The 25,876-nt window shown below is 42.9% G+C and overlaps 1 protein-coding gene across 1 annotated transcript in view; it reads right to left on the reverse strand.

Moving 5' to 3' along the window:
* susd6 (sushi domain containing 6) overlaps positions 1-25,876 on the reverse strand; it is a 49,994-nt gene that overhangs the window by 17,019 nt on the left and 7,099 nt on the right. Inside the window, exon 2 of the mRNA XM_063002385.1 lies at positions 24,207-24,375. Coding sequence (XP_062858455.1) covers positions 24,207-24,327 — 121 coding nt within the window. The 5' untranslated portion in view covers positions 24,328-24,375. The remainder of the gene's footprint in view (positions 1-24,206; positions 24,376-25,876) is intronic.

Raw genomic sequence — 25,876 nt, forward strand, 5'->3', positions numbered from 1 at the left:
ATACAGGAAGATGTGCCTTGATACAGAAAGCTGTGCCTCGATACAGAAAGCTGTGCCTCGATACAGGAAGATGTGCCTCGATACAGAAAGCTGTGCCTCGATACAGAAAGCTGTGCCTCGATACGAGAAGCTAAGCTGTGCCTCAATACAGGAAGATGTGCCTCGATACAGGAAGATGTGCCTCGATACAGGAAGATGTGCCTCGGTATGAGAAGCTAAGCTGTGCCTCGATACAGGAAGATGTGCCTCGATACAGGAAGATGTGCCTCGGTACGAGAAGCTAAGCTGTGCCTCAATACAGGAAGATGTGCCTCGATACAGGAAGCTGTGCCTCGATACAGGAAGCTGTGCCTCGATACAGGAAGCTGTGCCTCGATACAGGAAGATGTGCCTCGATACAGGAAGATGTGCCTCGATACAGGAAGATGTGCCTCGATACAGAAAGCTGTGCCTCGATACAGAAAGCTGTGCCTCCATACAGGAAGATGTGCCTCGATACAGGAAGATGTGCCTCGATACAGGAAGATGTGCCTCGATACAGGAAGATGTGCCTCGGTACGAGAAGCTAAGCTGTGCCTCAATACAGGAAGATGTGCCTTGATACAGAAAGCTGTGCCTCGATACAGAAAGCTGTGCCTCGATACAGGAAGATGTGCCTCGATACAGAAAGCTGTGCCTCGATACAGAAAGCTGTGCCTCGGTACGAGAAGCTAAGCTGTGCCTCAATACAGGAAGATGTGCCTCGATACAGGAAGATGTGCCTCGATACAGGAAGATGTGCCTCGGTACGAGAAGCTAAGCTGTGCCTCAATACAGGAAGATGTGCCTCGATACAGGAAGATGTGCCTCGATACAGGAAGATGTGCCTCGGTACGAGAAGCTAAGCTGTGCCTCAATACAGGAAGATGTGCCTCGATACAGAAAGCTGTGCCTCGATACAGGAAGCTGTGCCTCGATACAGGAAGCTGTGCCTCGATACAGGAAGCTGTGCCTCGATACAGGAAGATGTGCCTCGATACAGGAAGATGTGCCTCGATACAGAAAGCTGTGCCTCGATACAGAAAGCTGTGCCTCGATACAGAAAGCTGTGCCTCCATACAGGAAGCTGTGCCTCGATACAGGAAGATGTGCCTCGATACAGGAAGATGTGCCTCGATACAGGAAGATGTGCCTCGATACGAGAAGCTAAGCTGTGCCTCGATACAGGAAGCTGTGCCTCGATACAGAAAGCTGTGCCTCGATACAGGAAGCTGTGCCTCGATACAGAAAGCTGTGCCTCGATAGAGAAAGCTGTGCCTCGATACAGAAAGCTGTGCCTCGATACAGAAAGCTGTGCCTCGATACAGGAAGATGTGCCTCGGTACGAGAAGCTAAGCTGTGCCTCAATACAGGAAGATGTGCCTCGATACAGAAAGCTGTGCCTCGATACAGGAAGCTGTGCCTCGATACAGGAAGCTGTGCCTCGATACAGGAAGATGTGCCTCGATACAGGAAGATGTGCCTCGATACAGGAAGATGTGCCTCGATACAGGAAGATGTGCCTCGGTACGAGAAGCTAAGCTGAGTCTCAGTACAGGAAGGTGTCTCAGTACAGTAATCTGCAGTTTGGGAAGCTGTGCCTTGGTACGGGAAACTGTGCCTCAGTACGGGAGGCTAAGCTGTGCCTCAGTATTGGAAGCTGTGCCTCAGTATTGGAAGCTGTGCCTCAGTATTGAAAGCGTATAGGAAGCTGTGCCTCAGTATGGGAAGCTGTGCCTCAGTATGGGAAGCTGTGCCTCAGTATTGGAAGCTGTGCCTCAGTATGGGAAGCTGTGCCTCAGTATTGGAAGCTGTGCCTCAGTATTGAAAGCGTATAGGAAGCTGTGTCTCAGTATGGGAAGCTGTGCCTCAGTATGGGAAGCTGTGCCTCAGTATTGGAAGCTGTGCCTCAGTATGGGAAGCTGTGCCTCAGTATTGGAAGCTGTGCCTCAGTATGGGAAGCTGTGCCTCAGTACGGGAGGCTAAGCTGTGCCTCAGTATTGGAAGCTGTGCCTCAGTATTGGAAGCTGTGCCTCAGTATTGAAAGCGTATAGGAAGCTGTGCCTCAGTATGGGAAGCTGTGCCTCAGTATGGGAAGCTGTGCCTCAGTATGGGAAGCTGTGCCTCAGTATGGGAAGCTGTGCCTCAGTATGGGAAGCGTATAGATAGCTGTGCCTCAGTATGGGAAGCTGTGCCTCAGTATTGGAAGCTGTGCCTCAGTATTGGAAGCTGTGCCTCAGTATTGGAAGCTGTGCCTCAGTATTGAAACCATATAGGAAGCTGTGCCTCAGTATGGGAAGCTGTGCCTCAGTATGGGAAGCTGTGCCTCAGTATTGGGAGCTGTGCCTCAGTATTGGGAGCTGTGCCTCAGTATAAGAAGCTGTGCCTCGTTATTGAAAGCTTTGTAAAACACTATAGTCCAGTCTAATAAACAATGCAGTTGTATAGATACACAAACACAGTGTGTGTGTGCATGGACGTATATTTGTATTTATCTGATGTTATCTGTATTTTCCTTTGCTTAGCATGTAGCTATTTACCCCTCAGCAGTTAAAACCAATTCAATCCAATAATACTCTATTGAAAAATTAAACTTTTGAAACATAGAAATAGTAATAGTATTTTATTTCAGCAGTATTAAATGCTCCAATACATTGCTTAAATTCTGACTGCGTAGCTAAATCTTTTCAGATGTTCTAATATCTCACAGGGTGTCCGAGAACATCTGCAGGTTTCAGACACGTCGCTGCCTATTTAGGTGTTGCGCCCTGCAGGTGATTTGGCAGTCTGGTGGTTTGCATTCTAGTTAAATGAACGCGTGTTTGTTTGTGATTTGAATATCAATAAGCCCATAATATTCCTGACTGGCACAGACAGAGCTAAAGGTCACAGAGGTTAAAACTGACAGCTTTCCTAAACAATACATACAAATAAGGTCCTAACCATCGTATCGAGCCTTTCCCCGTGTAATAAGCAATGTGCTGTGAAATTCAAAGCCTTGTGTTTAGGAATTTAATGTCTTTCGTTGGCTTAGTGCTCAAGTGTCTCACGTTTACTGGTTAATCTGCCTAGCAACCTTACAGCAATTCAGTTAGCAATCGCTTAGTCAAAATGTCCAAGATGTGGACGTGTACAGCAGCTAAAAACACGGACGAGAATTTTTGTATTTAAGACAGAACATGAAGCCTCGCAGCGTCGCTGGATGTTCTAGGTTTACATTTAACTATTAAGGTAGCTGTGCTGTGAGTTGTAGCTTCTATTTGTTCTATTACTTAATGACTGTCGTGAAACGTGTGACTTTTCTTTACAAATCTGTAAAGTCTGTAATTTTTGAAGAACTAGGTCCGTGAAATTAAGCGGATTTCCCTGTGAATTTAGAGGGGTCCTACATATAATCATAAAACATCATGTTTCAGGAGTTATTTTACTCATTTAGAGTTAAAACCTGCAATCGTACACATGCTGCACAGAAATGTTTAGTGGACAGTTTAAGCTCAGCGATTAACGTATTTGACTAGTGATATGGGGTCACTGGATCTTAGCATCTACTGTTGGGCCCCTGAGCAAGGCCTTTAACTGCTTGCATTTTAATTGGTCACTACACCGATCAGCCATAAGATTAAAACCACCTATTTGTGTCTACACTCACTGTCCATTTTATAGTTCTACAAATACTAACTGTAGTCCATCTGTTTCTCTGCATGCTTTGTTAGCCCCCGGTCATGCTGTTCTTCAATGGCCAGGACCCCCACAGAGCAGGTATTAGCAGCAGCGCTGCTGGAGCGTTTATTAAACACCTCACTGTCACTGCTGGACTGAAAATAGTCCACCAACCAAATATATACACCCAACGGCGCCCCGTGGGCAGCGTCCTGTGACCGCTGATGAAGGTCTAGAAGATGACCGACTCAAACAGCAGCGATAGACGAGCGATCGTCTCTGACTTTACATCTACAAGGCGGACCGACTAGGTAGGAGCGTCTAATAGAGTGGACAGTGAGTGGACACGGTATTTAAAAACTCCAGCAGCGCTGCTGTGACACTAACACACCAGCACCATGTCAGTGTCACAGCAGTGCTGAGAATCATCCACCACCTAAATAATACCTGCTCTGTGGTGGTCCTGTGGGGGTCCTGACCATTGAAGAACAGCATGAAAGGGGGTAACAAAGCATGCAGAGAAACAGATGGACGGACTACAGTCAGTAATTGTAGAACTACAAAGTGCTTCTATATGGTAAGTGGAGCTGATAAAATGGACAGTGAGTGTAGAAACAAGGAGGTGGTTTTAATGTTATGGCTGATCGGTGTATAGTAAGTTGCTTTTGGATAAACGTTATGATGTTAGTTTTTAAATTCGGTCACAGGAATAAAAAACATGGGTGTAGAGTGAAGCACTTCGTACAAGACTACACAAACAGAAGGGTAGTTTTTACTTTTTAATTCTCTCAAGCACATTTTTGGGGTAAAGGTGACTTGTTACTACCCACCTCAGGCAAACAGAGAGCGAAATGACAGAACAAAGTGATCAACTCCACGTCTGCTTAACGCTTTTCTCTCAGAGTAAACGTGTCTGTTTGTTTAAGAATCAAACTCGGCTAAAATAAGAGAGAAGGGAAAAAATGTTTGGGTGTATCAGTGATGGAAAAGCTGGATCAGGAAGAAAGAGTTCTGGGTAAACAGAATGGCTGCTGGGAAAAACAGTCCTAACAGTCATTCATTCTATTTACCCCAAACTTTCTTTTTTCCTGAGAACAGAAAGTCACTTCATTTTAAAAGTTAATTACACCCACCTCCTTGTTTCAACACTTACTGTCCATTTTATCAGCTCCACGTACCATATAGAAGCACTTTGTAGTTCTACAATTACTAACTGTAGTCCATCTGTTTCTCTACATAGTTTGTTACCCCCTGTCATGCTGTTCTTCAATGGTCAGGACCACCACAGAGCAGGTATTATTTAGGTAGTGGATGATTCTCAGCACTGCTGTGACACTGACATGGTGGTGGTGTGTTAGTGTGTGTTGTGCTGGTATGAGTGGATTAAACACCGTGTCCACTGACTGTCCACTGACTGTCCACTCTATTAGACACTCCTACCTAGTCGGTCCACCTTGTAGATGTAAAGTCAGAGACGATCGCTCATCTATTGCTGCTGTTTGAGTCGGTCATCTTCTAGACCTTCATCAGCGGTCACAGGACGCTGTTGGCTGGATGTTTTTGGTTGGTGGACTATTCTCAGTCCAGCAGTGACAGTGAGGTGTTTAAAAACTCCAGCAGCGCTGCTGTGTCTGATCCACTCATACCAGCACAACACACACTAACACACCCCTCTGTGGTGGTCCTGACCATTGAAGAACAGCATGAAAGGGGGTAACAAAGCATGCAGAGAAACAGATGGACTACAGTCAGTAATTGTAGAACTACAAAGTGCTTCTATATGGTAAGTGCAGCTTATCTGCACGGTGCCCAGCACTAAATTAATAGAAGTTTTTCTAATACACTGTAAACGTCAGCGTTTCATTTTTACTTTAACACATCATTGTTAGTGTAAAATGTCAGTTCAAGTTTTACAGCACTAAACCCTGAAGGCATGCAGCTTCTGAGAAAAATAACCAACAGGAACCAAAAACGTACAGAATGTACGACAGGCGTCACTGGCTTTCCTCTCATGCTGAAGTTGTGGCGAGATAAAATTTCAGACTGGGTTTCGGTTCCTGTGCCACCTTTACTGAATATTACACAATGTTAAAAAATAAAAATATCCGTCATCAAACTACTGAATCATAGTAAATAAAAATAAAGCAGCACTATAAAGGCTAAATAGACAAGTGTTTGCTTTAATGCATCCTTTTAGGGTGGTGATAATTGACCTCTTAACTCTGAAAACTCTTGTCTGTCGTATGTCGCAGATAGAGAAAGGAAGTGGACATCCCTAGAGGAAAGATGAGCTTTTAAAGAGCCAAGCAAACACGACCATTTATTTTGTGCATCCAACAAAGACCATTTACGAGGCATGACGTTAATTATTACACACTTTCACGATGGCAGATTGTGTTATTTAAAATGATTGACTTATTATACGTATTCATTTTGCTTTGTGCTGCGTCCAGGGTGCTGACACAGAGCCGGGCGCTTAGTGCAGAGCGGTTCGAAAGACAAAACACTCGTTTCTATTGTCAGTAAAAGTCGGTCTGTGTGTAGTCCTGTATCGTAACCGGGCGCTCAACAGAACGGTACAGGAGGTCGTTTGTACCAGCGGTGATCACACTGTATAACACTTCTTTACTGTGCCAGGACATCATAGTAGTGCTGCCACTAACTACTATTTTTCTATCAGTTAATCTATAGACTATTTTATTGATTAGTCGATTCATCTAAACGGTTAATTTTCCTCCAAAAAATTTAATTCAGAATCTCATTTACTGTACGACATAATAATATAACACAGAACTAAATGTAAACAGGGTTTACGTCCATATGATCACATTCTCCAGCGCTCCATATTAAACAGAGTGCAGCTCGTGTTTATGGCGTTCCGTACACAAAGCAAAGTGCTTCAACTTATAGCGGAGATAAAACAGTTAGATGTAGCCACGTCTCATTAAGTCCGACGTACAGTAACGACAGAATGAGCCCCGATTCTAACCTACACATTTACTCAAAATGCACTTAACATTCTAAGCCATGTAAACAAAGTGGTGAGTGTTCGGGCGCATTCACATGAGAAGCATTTTGCGCTTTGAAATACGGTATTCCAAGATCTCCACGATTAAGAAGCGTAATGAAACAATATAGACGTGCAACATGGCGCCGGTGCTGCTGTGGTACCGTCAAAGCTTTACACAGTGAACAAATCAGCTTTTAGTTTTGTTCAGTTTTAAGTATCACCAAACTTTTGATGATTTGCGTTGTGGAAAATCTTTATCCCAGCTTTTCAATGGGCGCAAGGCACACAGTAACACCCTTGACGGGGCGCCAGTCCATCGCAGGGCACACACACGTTCACCTATAGGGCAATTCCTTGTCTCCAATGAACCTGACTGCATGTTTTGGACTGTGGGAGGAAACCGGAGCTCCCGGAGGAAACCCACACAGACACGGGGAGAACATGCAAACTCCGCACAGAAAGGACCCGGACCGCCCCACATGTGGATCGAACCCAGGACCTTCTTGCTGTGAGGCGACAGTGCTACCCACCGAGCCAGCAAAATAACTAGTTTTCCGAATAATCTGAACGTAAAAGCAGATAAATACAGCCGAACTTCCTGTATTCTGCTTAAACAAACACACGTCCCCAGTGAACTACCTACGTCTGGTTTATTTAAGCACAGTATTTATTTATTTGGATTTTAATGCCATGTTTAACACCCATGTGTCATTTTATGGCCAGATAGGCATTATTTTTTCTGTCTGCTTATTTGATCTTGTCTGTATAATGTAGGCTAGTATAAAAGAATCAGAATCTGCTTTGGTCTAGCAAAGTTAGTCGAGGTAAAACTGTCCCGAACAGGGTTTTGAACACTAGTTTTTCTGTAAACAAAGCTGGAGTGAAGGCTGGAGGAATGTGGGGTAGGAGGCAGGTTTCCACATGTGCTCATCATCTCCAATGGAAGAACAAAATCACACCCGACGCCGAACACACTGACAAAACAAGTCCCGGCACAAACGCTGGCACAGACCCACGCTACTGACTCATTCGGCTCTCCAACCCGGAGCCCGCGTGTAGGCACTGCAGCTGTACCCAGGCTGGTATCGGAGTCAGCGGCACGTAAACAGCACAGCCGCGAAGCCTCAGCGAGCCAGCCCACATCAGAAAGCCTGCGTTTGTACAGTCTGGTGGAATCAATCATGTTTACAGGCTGTGCAGATTAACAGGTCAATCCTACAGGCTTTGCTATAATCTACAGATCTGTTTCGATCAGGATGAGACGTTTACACTCACGCACACGGTCGGGCATTACGTTTTTTTACTGCACGAGGTCGGCAGCTGTCTCACACTTCACCCCAACACTGAAGTTATGGTCTGTTCCACCGAATGGGAGCTATTGGCGTGTAGTAACTCGATGAAATTAAACTTTGTTCAACACTGAATCTAGTAACACACGTGTGTACACACACACACACTCAACTACTCAGAATGTGTTTTGGTCCAATCTCAGGCACCTCTGTTCAATGTTTACAAGGTTTCTAAGTGGAAGATGAGCTGTACGGTAGACCCTTGACTTACGGACCGTTTACCATACGAACATTTTGGGTTATGAGCGATTGTTTTCTTAACGTATGAACAAATTTCGGATTACGAACCGAAATTCGCACGTGAAGGAAACAAGTTGACTCCAACAGTCTCTCTCTCTCTACATATATATATACAGTACCAGTCAAAGGTTTGGACACACCTTCTCTTCAGTGGTTTTTCTTGATTATTTTTATTTTCTACATTGTAGATTAATACTGAAGACGTCCAAACTATGAAGGAACACGTATGGAATCATGTAGTGAACAAAAAAATGTTAAACAAACCAGAATATGTTTTATATTTTACCAACTCTACCTCTGCACAGCACAACTGATGCTCTCAAACACATTAAAAAAGCAAGAAATTCCAGAAATTAACTCTAGACGAAGCACAAACGTTAATTGAAAACCGTTCCAGGTGGCACATCATGAAGCTGATTGAGAAAATGCCAAAAAGTGTGCAAAGCTGTCATCAGAGCAAAATATGGCTACTTTAAAGAATATAAAATATAAAACATATTCTGGTTTGTTTAACACTTTTTTGTTTACTACATAATTCCATATGTGTTCCTTCATAGTTTGGATGTCTTCATTATTAATCTACAATGTTGAAATTTTTTTTTAAAAAATCAAGAAAAACCACAGGAATGAACAGAAGTGTGTCCAAACCTTTGACTGGTACTGTGTATATACACACACATACACACAGTGAGCGAACATTCGGACAGTGGACGGTGTTTTTCCGGTGTTTTCTTTATATTTTGTAAAATTCAATATCAAAATGGCCCCAAAGACGGTGCAGAGAAAGTGTAGTGGTGAGAAAATGAACAAATCTGTTATTATTGAAATAAAGAAGGAAATTATTGAGAAATATGTGCGTGGCGTTCGAGTGACTGATCTTGCCTCTATGTTTGGAATGGCGAAATCAACGTTTACATGTTATAAAAAAAGAAGGAAATGTATTATGGTGTATGATACAGCACACGTACTGTACTGAGATGTGATGTGTGTGTTTTTATGTACAGTACTACTGTGTATTGTTGTTTATTATTGTTTATCACAGTAATATCTATTCTTAAATCTTATAATTTAAGATTTAAGGGACAATATACAAAAAAGAGCATTTAAGACATTAGAGAGGTTAGGGGTAAGGGGGGGGGGGGGGGGTTGGGAGGTCTAGCACGGATTAATTATGTTTACATTATTTCTTATAGGAAAAATAGGTTTAACTAACGAACATTTTGACTTAAGAACAGCCCGTCAGAACCAATTACATTCGTAAGTCAAGGGTCGACTGTATTTGTAAATATTTCTCATTATCACTCAGTTAAACACTGTCATCTAAAGGCGTGATGCATTGTGGGAGATGCAGTTTATGTACGATTGTAGCGCATTTTAACGTGGGCCACATAAAATGACGTGGCGGGTGCCTAGAGCTTGACACATGTGCGTTAACTGATAAACTTCCCATCAAATTATAAAATGCAGGGTTTCATGTTAATACCGGTAAGTCTAATAATTTGTGTAGTGAGCATAACAGTAAAGTAGAGCAGCAACAAACATCGTTGAGCAGTACAAAAAGCACTGACTAAACATGCTAACCAAATACAGGGTAGATCTTTTTTCCTGCCATCATTTGTGTAGTTATTACAGGTTGAATGAATGAACGGTTCCTCTCGCTCGCGCCCGTCGTCTACATGTTTGATTTGGCACAGTTTTTTACGCCGGATGCCCTTTCTGACACAACCACCATATTTATCTGGGTTATGTGTTCCCCAATGGCTAGGTACACGTGTCTTTCACCAGGCGTCTTCTATATTTGTGAGCCTAGCCCATGAACTGACAAATCAAACGACACGTAACACTTTTAATAAAAAAATGAATAAAATCAATGACACAAACATAGTTCAGATAAAGCTGTAAATCACTGAGTGCGCCTCACACGTGCACCCTTCAATCCCTCTCTCAAAAAAAATAGAAACTCTTTTGTTTCTCGGAAACGTAGCAGATGGACGTTCTGGGTCAGGCACCTTTTCACCCCACAGGGACATCTGTAGGGCAGAACCACCCCTTCTCAGTTTACCCACAAAAAAAAGAGCAAGGGGGGGGGTGTCAAGGAAGCGCAAGAGTAGCATGTTGTACACAAAGCTTTCATGCCCTCCTGAAATGTGTCGCGACTGCAGCAGAGTGGTTGTGGTTTCGCTCCGCAGCAGCTGCGTTCAGAACGTGTCGACGCGCTGCACGCTCACATCCGTTAGCGACTCTCAGGAATAAACACATGTTTAAAGCTGACTGGGTTCATTTTCACGCGAGTAAAAGCTGCCGTTATGCTTTAGAGATCATCAGAGAGACAAATGTAAAGACAACTGACGTGCACACGGGGTTATAACACAAGCGCACTGAATCGCAGGACTGTTCCGTTAATGAAACAAGAGTCTTTCTGATTGATAGAATAAAATATATAAAGAGATTACACCTAGAAATGTTAGGATTAGCAAGTTATGAATAAGAGTTTGTTTGTTTATTAGGATTTTAACGTCATGTTTTACACTTTGGTTACATTCATGACAGGAACGGTAGTTACTCATTACACAAGATTCATCAGCTCACAAGTTTAATATCAAACACAGTCATGGACAATTTAGTATCTCCAGTTCACCTCACTCGCACGTCTTTGGACTGTTGGAGGAAACCGGAGCTCCCGGAGGAAACCCACACAGACACGGGGAGAACATGCAAACCACACAGAAAGGACCCGGACCGCCCCGCCTCTTGTTCATCATGTGTCATTTACATTTTCGACATTTAGCAGACGCCTTTATCCAAAGCGACTTAAGAGTACTGTGACAGTATGAAGTCTGAGCAACTGAGGGTTAAGGGCCTTGCTCAAGGGCCCAACAGCAGCAATCTGGCAGTGGTGGGGCTTAAACCAGCATCTTTCTGATTACTAGTCAAGTACGCTGCCACCAGGGATTCAAACCCAGGACACACAAGTAAAGTAAGAACTTCAGAGACGTCTATGTGACTTTAATGCATCAGGATCGTGTTTGACCCTTCAGCTCCATTACTGTGGTGGCTCAGTGGGAAGCACGGTCACGTCACAGCAAGAAGGTCCTGGGTTCGATCCCCAGGTTTCCTTCCACAGTCGAAAGACGTGCAAGTGAGGTGAATTGGAGATACAGATTCAATTGATTCACTGTCTCCAAACCATACAACATAGCTGGTCTCACCACTGTCTTGTAAACTCTTCCCTTGACCCCTGCTGTCACCCTTTTGTCACAAATCACTCCTGAAACTTTTCTCCATCCACTCCATCCTGCCTGGACTCTCTTCTTGACCTCTTTACCACACTCCCCATTTTCCTGAACAGTCGACCCTAAGTACTTGAATGTAACCAAAATGCGTAAAACATGACAGTAAAATCCTAATAAAATAAAAATAAAACAGTGAATCATTGGACTTGGCACTGTTTTTACACCAGAACAAGTTTCAACCTTCCTATTATTTTCTATACAGGCTTTAGACCGGCGCTAACAGCACACTGACAAGTGTACCTCCCAATGTCTAGGCTGTTTCAGCCACCCTGTTGACAAAGGCATACAAAACTGCACAGAATATGAACAATTTCCAAGGCAAGGCAAGTTTATTTGTATAGCACCTTTCATACACAGTGGCAATTCAAAGCGCTTTACATAAGGAAAAAAATTAATTAAAAGCATTAAAACATTCCTGAGATCTAGAACCTCAGAAAGATTTCTTGCAAACATTTAGTTACAATTAAGACAACATGAAATTCAAACGAGAGATATAAAAATTAAGGACATGAAAAATTAAAAGAAAATATTGTAAAATATACCCTACAATTTAGAAGAGCATGAAAAACTAAAAGAAATATGGTAAAATGAGGGTAATAGCAAAAATTTCAAGCTCAATCATAGGCACAAGAAAAAAGAAAAGTTTTTAACCTGGATTTAAACATTTCTACTTTTGAGGAACATCTAATATCTCCTGGCAGTCTGTTCCAGTTCTATGCAGCCCAACAGCTAAATGCTGCTTCACCATGTTTAGTTTGGACTCTGGGCTCAACTAGCTGACCTGAGTCCATGGATCTAAGAGATCTACTGGGTTTATATTCTCTAAACATTTCTGAGATGTATTCTGGGCCGAACCCATTCAGTAGTGTGTTTGTTTATTAGGATTTTAACGTCATGTTTTACACTTTTGGTTACATTCATGACAGGAACGGTAGCTACTCGTTACACAAGATTCATCAGTTCAAGTTTAATATCGAACACGGTCATGGACTATTTAGTTTCCTTAGTTCACCTCACTCGCACGTCTTTGGACTGTGGGAGGAGACCGGAGCACCGGGAGGAAACACGGAAAGGACCCGGACCGCCCCAACCTGGGAATCGAACCCAGGACCTTCTTGCTGTGAGGTGACAGTGCTAGCCACTTAGCCACCGTGCCGCCCCAGTTGTGTGTTTGTAATCATGAAGAAAACCTCTGTATGATGGAGTTTCATAAGCTTAACTGCCTCCCTGAACTGTGTCCAATCGGTAAAGGATAAACAAAGAAGCACAAAAGAGTCTAGTCAATGTAAGACTTCCAAAACTACCACAAACTCTTGTATTTTGTAACTAAACATTCATCTAGTGAGAAGATCGCATGGGACTGTCTCTGTAATGTACAAGAAGAGTCATGTATTGTATGAGCTGCTCCGGTAAAACATTTAGGAACATCACTTCCTTAAATTTATGCCTGCATTGTTTGTACAAGGTGTGGTGATGTGGGCTGAAACACTTCTTTCACACCGTGAGACTCCGAAAAAGCCTGGTGGCAACTGGACGTTTCACGTTACTGTCAGCGAGACGTGCCGAGGCAGAGCTGTGAGCTACGGTGCAGCGTTAAACAAATATGGTGCGCAGATATTAATTCCCAGAATGAACGAGGTTCTGGCGATGAGATCAGAAGAAAAAGGTTTCTTGAGAAGGAACCGTACACTTCAGAGAAAAGAGAGATAATAAAAGGCAAGAAAGAACGCTAAAAATTGTGACTTATACGGTTCAATTCTCTCTAAATTTGGCTCTATCAAGGGCAGTTGTTCCCCAAACCGATATCTTCTCACTCAGGACTTCAGATGATTGCAGGTCAGAGAAGAACCTCAAGTAATCATTCCGTCTGGCTCTGAGCTTCCAATCTCATAAACTTCAGACTTCCATCAAAGCAAAAGCAAAGCAAAAACCTACAGCCAGTTTACTGTGAATCCGAGTAAAAGTTCATAAATTTCAAACATCACCATTCCTTAACGATGGTGCACAGATATTAACTCCAACAATGAGTGATGAGATCAGAAGAAAGAGGTTTCTTGAGAAAGAACTGATAATACGCAAGAAAGAGCAAAATTTAAAGAGAATCGAACCATTCCAGTCACTATATTTAGCATTAGATCAGGCGCAGTTGTTTGCCAAACCCATATCTTCTCACTTAGGACTTCAGATGATTGCAGGTCAGAGAAGAACCTCAAGTAATCATTCCGTCTGGCCCTGAGCTTCCAGGCCTATAAACTTCAGACCTAAAGCTTCTTTTTTTTCCATCAAAGCAAAAACCTACAGCCAGTTTACTGTGAATCCAAGTAAAGTTCATACATTTCAAACACGAACATAATAAATACCTGCTCTGTGGGGGGTCCTGACCATTGAAGAACAGCATGAAAGGGGGCTAACAAAGTATGTGGAGAAAAAGATGGACTACAGTCAGTAATTGTAGAACTACAAAGTGCTTCTATGTGGTAAGTGGAGCTGATAACATGGACAGTGAGTGTAGAAACAAGGAGGTGGTTTTAATGTTATGGCTGATCTGTGTATATTTCTGATATACAATGGTACCTTCACACATATCCCGTGGGCACTCGTATTAATAATAATAATAAATAATAAAACTCATAATGGTAATTATCTGGCATTAAGAACCATAAGACACTTTTATGGTCTTTTGGTCCATGTGAGACGAGCTTGAGCCCAAGGACCTCAGAGGTTTGGATTTCTTTTTGCATTACAGAGTTTCAGGTTGCATTTCTCTCTGCAACGGTAGACTGTGTTAGGTGCCAATGGTTTTCTGAAGTACTCCCAAGCCAATATAGATATATTTAACACGGCAATGCTGTCTGAGGCCTCAAGAGTCTCGCACATTCAGCAGTGGTTTCTGGTTTTGCCCTACACAGACTAAGATTCATCCAGGTTCCCTAAAACGTGAGAGAGAGAAAAAGAGTGAAACTGGTAAACCTGAGGCAACTTCAGAATGTTGACGGTACATTAGCCACAGAATATTCAATGGTTCAAGTGGGGAAAGTCTTAAATAGTCTTAAAAAGCATCAGCAAAGAGGAACAGTGGTCATAAGTGGAAGTTCCCAGACCTGAATAGAGAGAATTGCAGAAAAGTTGCTAAAGGCTTAAAGTACAGCCATAAAAATGGAGAAACTGGACAAGCATTTCTGGTCAAGTCTAAAATGCTTATTGTTACAAGTAGAGATGGGCCCGATCCGATCCCGGATTGGTATCGGGTCCGATATTGACGTCAAATACAGATCGGATATCTGACTGACGGGCCGATCTACTTACCGATCCAGATTCCAGTCCGCATCTTGTGCTGGACCATAAACCCGCCGTAACTTTATGTAATGTAACATGAACAGCTCAATTTGGACTCTCCCTTACAAAAATGTTCTTAATAACAAAATAAAAGAGCTGATTTATACAATTTCACACAAACACTACCCTGTAAATGCAATTCTAAGTAAATTTTATGATGTGAGTGATGCTATCCATGGTGTATTTCCTATTCTTTCTGGGTTGATCTCTTCCTAGACTTAAAAAGATGATGTGGTAGGGAAATTCCTCTGAAAGGCCAATATGTTTAATTTTTTTTCAATGACCCTACATAGATGACCTTTGTTAGAACGGACTTGTGTAACTATATAGATACATTAGTAAATTTCCAACAGAAGCAAAATAAGAAATGTTGTAGTTCTATTTCACTGTTAAAGCTTTTCAATTTTATTTGAATCCCAAATGGTATTATTTTTTGTCTATTGTTTCTCTGTTGAATGATAAATATTGAACCTATGTCTTTTTTAATGTATGACTGTGTTCAATTGTTATTTACATTTAATTAAAAAAAATAAATAAATAAAGTAATGTAACATGAAGCACGTCACCGATCCAAGTTCCATTACACATCTTACCATGAACACGTGACAACTTCAGTCAGTCACGGGAAAAAATAACATTAGCGGCTTATTTTACTAAAATGTCCTTTTTATGAAAATATTTGAATCTGGAAACGCAGAAAAGCAAAACAGCTACTTGCAATGTGTGCAAAGCTAGCGTGTCAAGGGGTGGAAGTCAGGTTTCGTCGTATAACACGACTAATTTAATCAAGCACCCGCAGAAACTTAAAAACTTAACAGAGAAAACAAATGCAAAAGATTGTTTGCTCTTTTAATATGATGTTCTGTGTGGTTTCGGCCTCATAATGTACCCCGTAACACAATAACAATCATAATTATATTAAAGTATCGATATCAGTATCGGCAGTTGTGCATCGGAATCGGATCGGAACTGAAAAACTGTGGATCGGCCCATCACAAGTTAAAAGTGTAACGTGGTTTAATGTAGTAAAAGGAGGAGACAGGAGAACTGAACGTCTTGTAATTATTACTGTCGCTTTTACCGCCTCATATCAAACAGTTCGTCTCATTGGGGGAGCTTCGAGTTCAACGCGGCAAAAGTGCAGCACCGTCACACGTCATAGGAAACACTGGAACGGCTGCTTCTCGTGTGAATGCGCCGTAAGGAAGTCAAAGGAACGTTAAGCATCGTGACTGAGCCACGACAACTAGGATTAGTACAACACTGACTAAACTGAACATTGTCCTGAACGATCCGTTTTAAGTCTTTCCGACTAGATTACGAGCTAAAGCTGTAGCTGCTGTTACAGTACAGCACGTGCTAAGCCAGATTTGCTTCATTTTCGCTTGCAGGACAAAACTGTCGAGCTGTGGAAAAGCGATGGAAATGAATCTGAGCTGCTGAGTCCCTTCTGGTGGAGGGCCATTAAAAGGCGGCTCGATTAGACACGCGGCACCGCGAGCGCTCGGTTAGGACACATGGCTAAACACGCCGTCGCAGCTGCAGAGAGGCTAAAGTAGCGAGCGGCTGTCTGTTACTGATCTGCAGATGATCTCGGCTACACAAACCCCTGCCCCCGGCGTAGTGAAACACTGGATGAAGTGTAACATAAATCTTCGCTGAGTCCCGTTAGGCGTTACAGCCGGCCCCGGGGCCCCCGATGTGTAAGCAAATCTTTCTGTGCGCAGGAGGAAGGAGGTTCTTATTTCTGCGACTGGATTTCAAAGCCCTTTAACCCCTGAAGTAAACACACAGTAGATCTGCATTTCTGTAAACTAATGGCAATTCAGTTTCACTGGGATCCAGGGTTCGAATCCTCAGCGGTGATATCAGCCGGTCAGTCTAACGGTCTACATACAGTCATGACTGGCTATGTCTAAAGATCGGAGTAGTCAGGGCGTCCTGCCCTTGGTGCGTTAGTGCATTTGCCCAGTGATATTAAATGAAATGTTAAAATAAAATTGTCGTTCGTCTGCCTAACAACCTCCTGCAGTTGCTTGAATCACTGTTTTAGATATATCCACCTCCCGGTGTGAAGTAAAATCTCTTTGGAAGAGTCACCACACACTGGGAAAGACAATCAGAGTCTGTATTCTTGCCTGCTGTTCTGTCTGTATTATTAATTTTACAACCGGTTCTCAATTTTGATCCACAGGACATTTTGTATGGCGCATTAAAACGGCCCTAAAACACAGACTTGGTGCACTTATTATTATTTATTTATTAAAAACACGAATTTAATGATGGGCATTTTAAGATTCTGTTGGTAATTGGAATGAAAGTCAACACCTAATGTCATTTAGGGTGTGTTGTGGTTAGTTGTAGCCTAGCGGTTAAAGTACTGGACTAGTAATCAGAAGGTTGCTGGTTTAAGCCGCACCACTGCCAGGCTGCCACCGTTGGGCTCTTAAGTAGGCCCTTAAACCTCAACTGCATAGACTATGTACTGTCACAGCACTGTAATAAATATCTGGATAAAAGCGTCTGCTGAATTTCAATAATGTAAATGTGTGTTTATAATTTATAGAAAATGATCCTGGATCCGAGTTCGAAAGGAGGGCTCACACTTACTGTAACAAACCTCACTAATAGAGCAATCGCACCAGGGTTCAAATTAATCCACCCAGACCTTAATTCATTCACTCACCTACCTACCTACCTACCTACCTACCTATCTACCTACCTACCTATCTATCCATCTACCTACCTATCTATCCATCTATCTATCCTACCTACCTACCTACCTACCCTTCTACCTATCTAACCTACCTACCTATCTATTCATCTACCTATCTAACCTACCTACCTACCTACCTACCTATCCATCTACCTATCTATCTATCCATCCATCCATCCATCCATCCATCCACATACTGTACATACATATCTATCTATCTATCTATCTATCTATCTATCTATCTATCTATCTATCTATCTATCCTACCTACCTACCTAACTACCTACCTACCCTTCTACCTATCTAACCTACCTACCTATCTATCCATCTACCTATCTAACCTACCTACCTATCCATCTACCTATCTAACCTACCTACCTATCTATCTATCTATCTATCCATCCACATACTGTACCTACCTACCTACCTACCTACCTACCTACCTATTCATCCATCTACCTATCTAACCTATCTAACCTACCTATCCATCTACCTATCTAACCTATCTAACCTACCTAACCTACCTATCCATCTACCTATCCATCCATCCATCCATCCATCCATCCATCCATCAACCTACCTACCTATCCATCTATTCATCCATCTACCTATCTAACCTACCTATCCATCTATCTACCTATCCATCTATCTACCTATCCATCCATCCATCAACCTACCTACCTATCCGTCTATTCATCCATCTACCTATCCATCTACCTATCTAACCTATCTAACCTACCTATCCATCTACCTATCTAACCTACCTATCCATCTACCTATCTAACCTACCTACCTATCTATCTATCCATCCACATACTCTCCCTACCTACCTACCTACCTACCTACCTACCTACCTACCTACCTACCTACCTACCTACCTACCCATCTATTCAACCATCTACCTATCTAACCTATCTACCTACCTAACTAACTAACTAACTAACTAACTAATGTGAAAATATGAGCTTTTGATTAGGTCTGGAAGCAGCAGCCGAACCCTTGATTGTTTTCGGTCAGACCTCCGTTTTGGTTTGCTTTGTAAAGCAGAACATTAAACATCAAACTAAATGAGGCTTTTGGTGGTATTCCATTCACTTGCTTCTCATTCGGCTCCCTCACAGACCTTATATGGACTCAGACTTATTTCATAACAGTTCCGAGCACAGCGTAAACAAGACACAGTTCAGGAAGTGCTGGAGGTCAAAGTACCATCGTGACTACACACCACCTACAGTGGATATAAAGTCTACACCCCCCTGTAAAAGATCAGACCACGATGAATCATTTCAGAACGTTTTCCACCTTCAGTCTGACCTATAATCTGTACAGTTCAACTGAAAAACAAGTTGAACATATTTTAGGGGGAAAATAATTCAGTGTTTCGGTGTTTAGCGTTTAGTCACGATCATGACGGGAAAGGTTGTGATATGTATTTTAAGTCAAGTCAAGTCAAATTTATTTATATAGCTTTTTACAAGAAACACTGTCGCAAAGCAACTTTACAAAATCCAGGACCAACAGATACAAAAAAAACACTATTTTATTGGACATTCTGTTTAATTTAGTGAAGTTGTGTCTGTTGTCTATGTATGTCCATTGTGTGTTAGAAGGGAAACAAAACAAAACCTAAAATAATATGGTTGTATAAATACACACACCCTTAAACTAACACACCCTTGAAGCACCTTTGGATTTAATGACCGCATTCAGTCGTTCTGGGTAGGACTATCAACATGGCACATCTTGACTTGACTCTTATGCCAAGTTCACACTACATGACTTTTCAAGTCGTCAGGTCGCTGTACAGTTCACACTACAACGACTGGATCTCTGAAAATGAATCTGAGTGCATTTGGCTACACGAACAGCAGGGATTGTTCTGTAGTGAGTTGGAGGTTAATAAATATTTTTGCAATGCAGCATGGGTATTATGTTTTGTAGAGAACGATAAGGTCAGAAATACTGTAAAACTTGAGTGTGTGCTGATGTATTCTGATCTAAACTATATTACGCCCCTGTACCACCTGTTTACACTCCTCCCCTGCGTTTCCCCTCACGCCGTATCTTGCATTCTCATTGGCTGTTCGACACAGCACTCATTGCCAGTCGGGCAACTCAGATTTAGATATCTGACATGCTAGAAATCTCTCGGTGCTCGGCGAGCCGCTGGGATCGAGTTGTGGAGTAGTTCACACATAGCGATTGAGAGCCGAGTTTCGATCGCCGAGCGAACGCAGAGTTGCTCCCGAGCCGGCAAATGTAGCGCCGACCAGCCGCCGAGCGAAAATCAGGGCAAAAATCGTGTAGTGTGAACCAGGCATTACAAACACGCTCCAAATCTGTCCGATTGCGAGGGCGCCTCCTGTGTACCACCCTCTTCAGGCCACCCCACAGATTAGATTTTCATTTGGCTTCAGGTCTGGGCTCTGGCTGGGCCATTCCAAAATCATGATTGTCTGGTAAAGTCATCATTTTATTGATGTGGAGATAAGCTTTGGGTCATTGTCAAGCTGAATGGTGAAATTCATTTCCAGAGTCAGTTTTTTAGCAGAGGGCTGAAGGTTTTCTGCCAAAATTGGCCGATATTTGGAACTGTTCATAAATCCATCCACTGTAATTTATGTCCCAGTGCCAGCCAATCAAAAACAGCCCTAAAGCATAATGCTGCCACCACCATGCTACACTGTGGGTATGATGTACCAAACCAACCTTTAAGAATTACGGCTGTAACGTTTGCCAACCTTGTAAATCTAGTTTTTATTTTATTAGGATTTTAACGTCATGTTTTACGCACTTTGGTTACATCCATGACAGGACAGGTAGTTACTCGTTACACAAGATTCACCAGTTCTAGTTTAATGTCAAACACAGTCATGGACAATTTTGTATCTTCAGTTGATCAAACTTGCACGTCTTTGGACTGTGGGAGGAAACTGGAGCTCCCAGAGGAAACCCACACAGACACGGGAAGAACATGAAGAGTTTCACTGATCTCATGTCACTTATTAAGTGAGTGCAATGGATTGCTGCCCTGTTTAGGGTGTGATCATCCTGCATCCAGTGCTCACCACAACTGGAGAATGAACTTACATTGTTCGTATCTCAGGAGTCAGCACTTCAGCCCAAGTGACTCGAATGTGAGTTTGTGAGTAATGCAACCACAAGCCAAAGAAATCTCAAAGTAAGACAAGTAAGTCGGTCGTCTGTGTGCTTCTGCCGTGGAGTTATGTACGAGGTCAAAGAGATGACGACGACATGCTTCACGACAGCTTGTGTTCTGTTTTATTGTGGAGGCCTGTGATGTTGATGTAGATCGATGGACTGCATGGACAACTGGCAGATACTGATACTCACAATCGACTGGTTCATCAATAATATATACAGGTCTACACTGTATGCACAAAAGTAGTCAAGTCAAATGTATTTATATAGAGCTTTGTATGGTGAACACTGTCTCAAAGCAACCTTACAGAATCCAGGACCGACAGACAAAAAAAAAACCCTATTGAGCAAGCCGAGGGCGACAGTATTGGGTATTGGGGCTCCCCTTCTCATTTCTGAATTCATGTCTTTCAGCCCTAATGCTCCTGATATTGCATCAACTGTTCCGGCATGACTGTGCCCCTGTGCACAAAGCAAGATCTATACATATATGAAGAAAGGCTCGGTTTAAAGAAACTCCAGTGTCCTGCACAGAGCCCTGACCTCAGTCCCACTGAACAGCTTTGGAACAAAGTGGAACGTCAACTGAAGCTTTCTTGACCAAAATCTGTGCCCATCAATTCAAATGCTTGTTTTTTTTACAATCATTTTCCTTGGTATAAACAAAGTATCTGTCTATCCATCCACCCACCCATCCCTATATCTATCTATCTGTCCGTCCGTCCGTCCGTCCGTCCGTCCCTATATCCATCTATCTATCCATCTATCTATCCACCCACCCATCCTTATATCCCCATATCCCTCTATCGATCCATACATCCATACATCCCTCCATCCCTCCCTCCCTCCGTCCGTCCGTCCCCATCCATCTCCATCCATCCCTCTATCCATCTATCCGTCTGTCTGTCTGTCTGTCTCCATCCATCCATCCATCCATCTCCATCCATCCCTCTATCCCTCTATCCATCTATCTATCTATATCCATCCATCCATCCATCCATCCATCCATCCATCCATCCACCCACCCATCCCTATATCTATCTATCTATCTGTCTGTCCGTCCGTCCGTCCCTATATCCATCTATCTATCCATCTATCCATCTATCTATCCACCCACCCATCCCTATATCCCCATATCCCTCTATCGATCCATACATCCATACATCCATACATCCCTCCATCCCTCCCTCCCTCCGTCCGTCTCCATCCATCCCTCTATCCATCTATCCGTCTGTCTGCATCCATCCATCCATCCATCCATCCATCCATCCATCCATCCATCTCTCTCTATCCATCCATCATTTCTAGACACACTTTGAAGTATTTTGAGAAGCTTTCTCAAGAGTGGTTATTGTTCTAACTAAAAAGATCATATAGAGGTCAGTCTATTTAAACACCACTTGCTTTTGAAATGGAACGTCCAACAAGCTTCTATTCATTCTGCTATTGAGATTTGCATTATTTTTGTCAAACACAAACATTCACGTGACTAAAACTAGACCCGATAGCATCCTTCATCAGTCTTTACCCTTTACATTTAGCTCTATCATTGACGAGTGCTGCAGCGCTCTGATTGATCTAACACAGTGAAAAGAAAAGGTGCTGAAGTCACTGTGTCTTCACGCACGTTAAACGAGGACAAAGAGACCCAGAACCAACCCAAACCGTGCTATTTAAAACAGGGCAGTAAAAAGGGAAACTGATTTAACCCTTCTGAACGCACGTGCCGGGTCACCCACGCATTACGACACATCCAAGAGAGAGAAAAAAAACAGCCTCTGACCCCATACAAGGACATCTGTCCCTGCTTACAGGACTGCACCAAGCTGTGGGGGGTGGAGAAGGGACTTTAAAGCAGATTGTTCTCACTTGATATTGTAAAAACTAGATCCCATCCCCCCTAAAACAAGACAATGCCCGTTCCTTTCTTAAAGCACGGCTCTGTATTTGCGACATCTGTGCACGGACATCTGCACGATACCAAACCCAGGACGTCTACTAAACCACATGCTGTTGTTTACGCCTTCTGTCTGTGTGGTGACTGAATGAGTTCTATTGCACATTTGCTGCCATGAATCCAAACTGCAAATGAAGAGCAGAAATGACCACGGCTGCGTCGTGCCGGCTGTGCCACTCAGCACCGAACTTAAAAATGATACACGGGGCACTCGGGTGGCGCGGATGTAAAACACGCTAGCCCACCAGCGCTGAGATGTCCAGCTCGCGAGTTCGAATCTCAGCTCTGCTACCGTTCAGCCGGTGGCATACATGCAGACATTACTGGCTAACGTCTGCTGTGTAGGAGACGTACTGCTGCTAGCTGTAGCCTAGTGGTTGCTGGTTTAAGCCCCACCACTACCAGGTTGTCACTGTTGGGTCCTTTAGCAAGGCCCTTAACCCTCAATTGCTTGGACAATATACTGTCGCAGTACTGTAAGTCAATTTGGATGAAAGCGTCTGCCAAATGCTCAAAAATATAAACAGGAGGGCCGGAGGGATTCCTCACTTTTGCTGGCTGGTTGATGTTGAACAATACAGTGCGTGACTGGGTGAACCTGCCTTGTGCAGGTGAAAAGAAGCGGTTGGCAACTGCACACGCGCTGAAGGGGGCGTGTGTTAGGTACGGCCCTCCTCGATCAGGGTCTGCAGCAAAAGCGACGAGATATAACCATACCAAGATCATTAATATCATTAATATGAATACGACTAGATACGTCATGTCTTTGTACCGTGGGAGGAAACCGGAGCTCCCGGAGGAAACCCACACATACATGGGGAGAACATGCAAACTCCAGACAGAAAGGATCCAGACCGCTCCACCTGGGATACGAATCCAGTACAGTGCTACCCATCGATCCATATGCAGAATAATAAAAAAAAGAAAGAAAATGATACTCAGTTTTGACTGTCAGGATTGTTTTTTATTTACATTTAGCTTTGTATCAGATGTAAACAAGAAAACCCATCAAAAGAAAGAAAGTAAATAGCTTTAGCACTGTCATATTGGATCTAATGGGGCTTAAACACCTAGAAGATGCCAGAACACCGAGTTCCAAATGTCATCTGACTTACTATACCAGAAATACCAGTTGGCAAATTGCACAGCGTGACAGATTTCATGTGTCACTCCAACCAAACAAAACATACACGACAGAATTACTGTAACAAACAGTAAAGCCAGGCACCAAACTTGTCTTTAATGGGTCATTTTTAGCTAAAATGCTGCTCAATATGGCATGTACCCACTAAAGCAGCCACCATTATGGACCCATACAGTCTCTTCAGCAAAGTCTTTCCGTGTATGTACAGATGAGCATTATATTTATGCTGGAAGAAATCGATAACACACCTACTCAAAGCCCAGAAAGCAGTAGTGTGAACAATTAGGTACGGGCGCATTTAGAAAGGTTACCAGCTCTTACCTGATGCCTGGCATGAGGGGAGCGCGTTCAGGACGAGGAGCAACTGCAGTGCCAAGGCTACCAGAGCGTGTGAATGTGTGCCCCGCACCGGCCGCTCACACGCCACCATCCCATCACACATCTTTCGGCCCTGCTGCGACGCCTACAGTCCTCTCCGGCTCGGCTCGACCTGTGGAAACACACGAAACCGAATGAGCAGGCAGTTCATCACCTGATATTATTTTATTCTGACCCGTCCGTTCCCATTCCAGAGAGCTCATGTGTGGCAGAAAATCGAGTATCTGCCGATACCGATACCAATCCGATACCGTCATTTCTCCTCTCAAACATCTAAGCAGTAATGATACACGTCTCAATGCACCATGGGTAAACTAGCTATCTAAATAACGATGCTCAGACTGTGTAACAAATATTCTAAAGGAATAAAAACAGAAGCTACAACATCACACTTATACACAACTGCTGTTTTTATTTTTTACTTTTACACCCAGAACATTTAGCAGCATTTTTGTCTTGATTAACAAAAGCGTCTACAATTGGAAGATGTGGATGTCAATCAAACGCGATGGAGCAATTAGAATTGACGGCGTGTTTTTAGATGATTAAAAACCTGCTGGATTTTGAAGACGACGTCTGTGGCTATGTGGTTTGTTTATTTCATAACACTGATGGATTAATCGTTGAGGATGTGAGAGATCTCCAAGCCGGGACAAGTCCGATTTATCATTTATACAGCGATTTTATTGTGTTTAAACAGTGTGTTTAGATGTGGCAGTAGTAGATGATTGTTTAAAATGCTAAAAGTTAAAGTAGATCAGTGTGTTTTAATTTCTGAATGGCTGTTGCGGATGAGTTGTAGATCAGTGGTACATGTTAAAGATGCCATCAAGCGTGAGTGGTAATAAACGGCGCTCTGTTGGAATGTATCTTTGTGTGTTATTTACATTTACAGCATTTAGCAGACGCTTTTATCCAAAGCGACCTACACGATGAGCTGAACACGATGAGCAATTGAGGGTTAGGGGCCTTGCTCAGGGACCCAACAGTGGCAACTTGGTGGTGGCAGGACTTGAACCGGCAACCTTCTGTTTACTAGTCCAGTACCTTAACCACTGAGCTATCACTGCCCATTACACACAAACAACGGCCTCATTACATTAAATGTTATTTACATCAACAGTATCGGATCGGATTACACGTTTTTTACCTTCCGATATCCGATCCAGTGATTTGGGCCGATATCGGACCGATACAGAGTACCGAGTATCGGATCGGTGCCAGCCCTATATGAAGTCGTGCTGAAATGTCACGGAACCAACAGGCGACCAGAAAGAATTGAATTTTGTCATGTGTTCCAGGGAAATGAACACAGTAAGACGTAAATAACGCTTTGATAAACGTTAATACCTGGGAAATACCACCAAATAGTAAAAACTGTCAACTGCGCTTCACACTGATCTCGGTTTTATTATTTCACTTCTGTCTGACGTGCAGTAATAAGTGCTTGCCAGACACAATCAGCCACCGCCATCTCTTCCGTTTGTTTCCCCTCTCACTGACGCAGGGATGTGCTTACCAGTTTCCGGCCATAATCTCAAAAATAAAACAGAACTCGACGGTACATTTCAGCTTCATCGTGATTAGACTGGCAGTGAAACGTGAAGGTAAAA

This window comes from Trichomycterus rosablanca, chromosome 9 (assembly GCF_030014385.1).
Source record: "Trichomycterus rosablanca isolate fTriRos1 chromosome 9, fTriRos1.hap1, whole genome shotgun sequence".
Lineage (NCBI taxonomy): Eukaryota > Metazoa > Chordata > Actinopteri > Siluriformes > Trichomycteridae > Trichomycterus > Trichomycterus rosablanca.